Below are 2,500 nucleotides of genomic sequence, written 5' to 3'. Positions count from 1 at the left end.
CAGTGTTCCGGTACATGAGGGGAGATATGTGTTGCTACAACCTCCTGTGCGCTGGTTGCTCCAGACTTACGGAGCTCCCTCTTACGTTGTGTTACAGCAGTTTTCTTTGCCTCTGAGGTCTGGCAAGCTTTGTGGGTAAGGCCGTGTCAATGTCAACAGGTGTCAGAGAAGCCTTCAGAGTGTTCTTGAAACGGTTTGTGTGTGTGTGTGTGTGTGTGTGTGTGTGTGTGTGTGTGTGTGTGTGTGTGTGTGTGTGTGTGTGTGTGTGTGTGTGTGTCCTCCAGTATCAAGCTTTCCCTGTGACAGTTTCCTCACAGAGGAAATGTGGTAAAAAGACAAGTCGAGTAGGCCCATGTCATGGACCTATTAATTTTCGTTCTTGCGTTAATGTTGAGTGGACCGTGTGAATTGGTTTTGCTGTGTTCTTGTTTGCGACTTGTGACACATGCAGTGGTGTGTAAGGATGCATGGATGAATACCACATTCATGTTTTTATTTTTGTTTTATTTTTGGTGGGTTTTCTTTAGTTGTTTGTTTTGATTTCGCTTATTTTACATTGGCGAAATACATCTCTTTATTCTCTTACATTGGCGAAATACATCTCTTTATTCTCATTTTGTCTTCACCTTGTATTTATTAGCAGGTTTCTCTTTCAGACAAACCCCCAAATCATTCTTTTATGATGTCCAAAATGAATGGTTCATGTAACACACTGTTTCTAGGTAATAGCTCGGTGTCATCTGATTCTTATTTTCCGTTGTTTCTTTTTTTTTATTCTTTTTTTTTTTTTTTTGGGGGGGGGGTATCTCGGTACTGTTTCTTAAGTTGGGCATTCAGTTCTGGATGTCTATGAAGGTTCAGTACCATACTGGGGGTCAGGTTCTTGTTCCAGAGCAAAGGTTGTTTCTGACTTTATGTTATTAACGTTGTCGTTGTCATGGGATTTTTAAATTGTTCTTAAAAACGTTGTTTTTGTTGTTTGTTTTGGGTTGGGGAAGTGTGTGTGTGTGTGTGTGTGTGTGTGTGTGTGTGTGTGTGTGTGTGTGTGTGTGTGTGTGTGTGTGTGTGTGTGTGTGTGTGTGTGTGTGTGTGTGTGTGTTATAGTTTCAGTCAGAAACCTGCCTGTTCCCTTGCTGTGTGTCTGTGTATATGTGTATTTGTGTGTATCTGCCTGTGTGTCTGTGTATGTGTATGCATGTATGTATGTGTGTGTGTGTATCTGTGTGTTTGTGTATAATGTTATTGTACAACGATGACAACTACCATCAGAAGCGATATTAACAACGATGACAATGATAAAGCATTATCATCAGGCTAGTAGTAGTAGTAGTGTTATTGTTGTTCTTATTCTTGCCATCGTTGTCGTCATCACCATCATCTGATTGATTGCTAGTAATACTATGATAATGGTAGCTATAGAAATATGACAATGATACAAGGATGCTGCTGCTGATGATGGTGAAGGTGATGGTGATGACGATGATGATGATCATGATCATGATGATCAAACTGATGATGATGACGTAGGTCTTGACTGCGGGGTAGGAAGGAAAGGATTTCTGACCAATATCCTGACACACATACTGGTAATTGAAGACATATAATTAAAGTATTAACTTTCATTATTTCAATATATTATTTTCAGGGGAAGAGAGGAGAGTTGTGCAGTCGGTCTGGAGGGGGTGGGGGGGGGGCAAAGTAAATGGGGAATGAAATAAAATCAGCATTTGAAATGGATAGAAGGACAACAGAACAAAGAAGACTTCGTTGATTTAAAGGGAACTGGTTGATTTCATAAGAAAAGTAACTGTCTTCCATTGTCAAGATGAATAAAGTTGAAAACTCCTACTGAATGAGGAAATCTAAAGGATTACAAACAACACTGACAAACAACATGCTCAGAGGTAGAAGCAAAATTGTCGGACGAAATGAAACAACGTTTCCCTATTTCATAAACTCGCTTAATTTCAATATCAGTATCAGTTTCAGCAGCTCAAGCAGGCGTCACTGCGTTCAAACGAATCCATATACGCTACACCACATTTGCCAAGCAGATGCCTGACCAGCAGCGTAACCCAATGCGCTTAGTCAATCCTTGGGGGGGGGGGGGGGGAGAGAAGAGATGATTGAACAAATTTCAACCATGTTGTTTAACACACTCTCGAACCATTTCTTCATGTTGTTATCATCCCTTACATATCTTTTGTTATGTTTTTATATTCAATATATATATAGTGCTGTGCTATGCTGTCCAGGCATCAGTATCTTCGTGGCGGTTTAGATTTAGATATAGATATCTATTTATTTATCAATATATTCAATATGTATATAGTGCTGTGCTGTGCAGGCATCAGTATCTTTGTGGCGTTCTAGATATAGATATAGATATCTATTTATTTATCAATATATTCAATATGTATATAGTGCTGTGTTGTGCTGTCCTGTGCAGGCATCAGTATCTTCGTGGCGTTTTTCCTCCTTCTGCTGCTGATGGAGTCCA

General features: G+C 39.7%; 1 protein-coding gene across 1 annotated transcript in view; it reads left to right on the top strand.

The window, feature by feature from the left end:
• Positions 1 to 2,500, top strand: part of LOC143294619 (neuronal acetylcholine receptor subunit alpha-10-like) — a 259,577-nt gene that overhangs the window by 223,627 nt on the left and 33,450 nt on the right. Inside the window, 1 exon segment of the mRNA XM_076605999.1 lies at positions 2,450 to 2,500. This exon segment is cut by the window's right edge and continues 36 nt beyond it. Coding sequence (XP_076462114.1) covers positions 2,450 to 2,500 — 51 coding nt within the window.

This window comes from Babylonia areolata, chromosome 1 (assembly GCF_041734735.1).
Source record: "Babylonia areolata isolate BAREFJ2019XMU chromosome 1, ASM4173473v1, whole genome shotgun sequence".
Taxonomy (NCBI): domain Eukaryota; kingdom Metazoa; phylum Mollusca; class Gastropoda; order Neogastropoda; family Buccinidae; genus Babylonia; species Babylonia areolata.
This window is presented reverse-complemented; position numbering and strand designations above follow the sequence as displayed.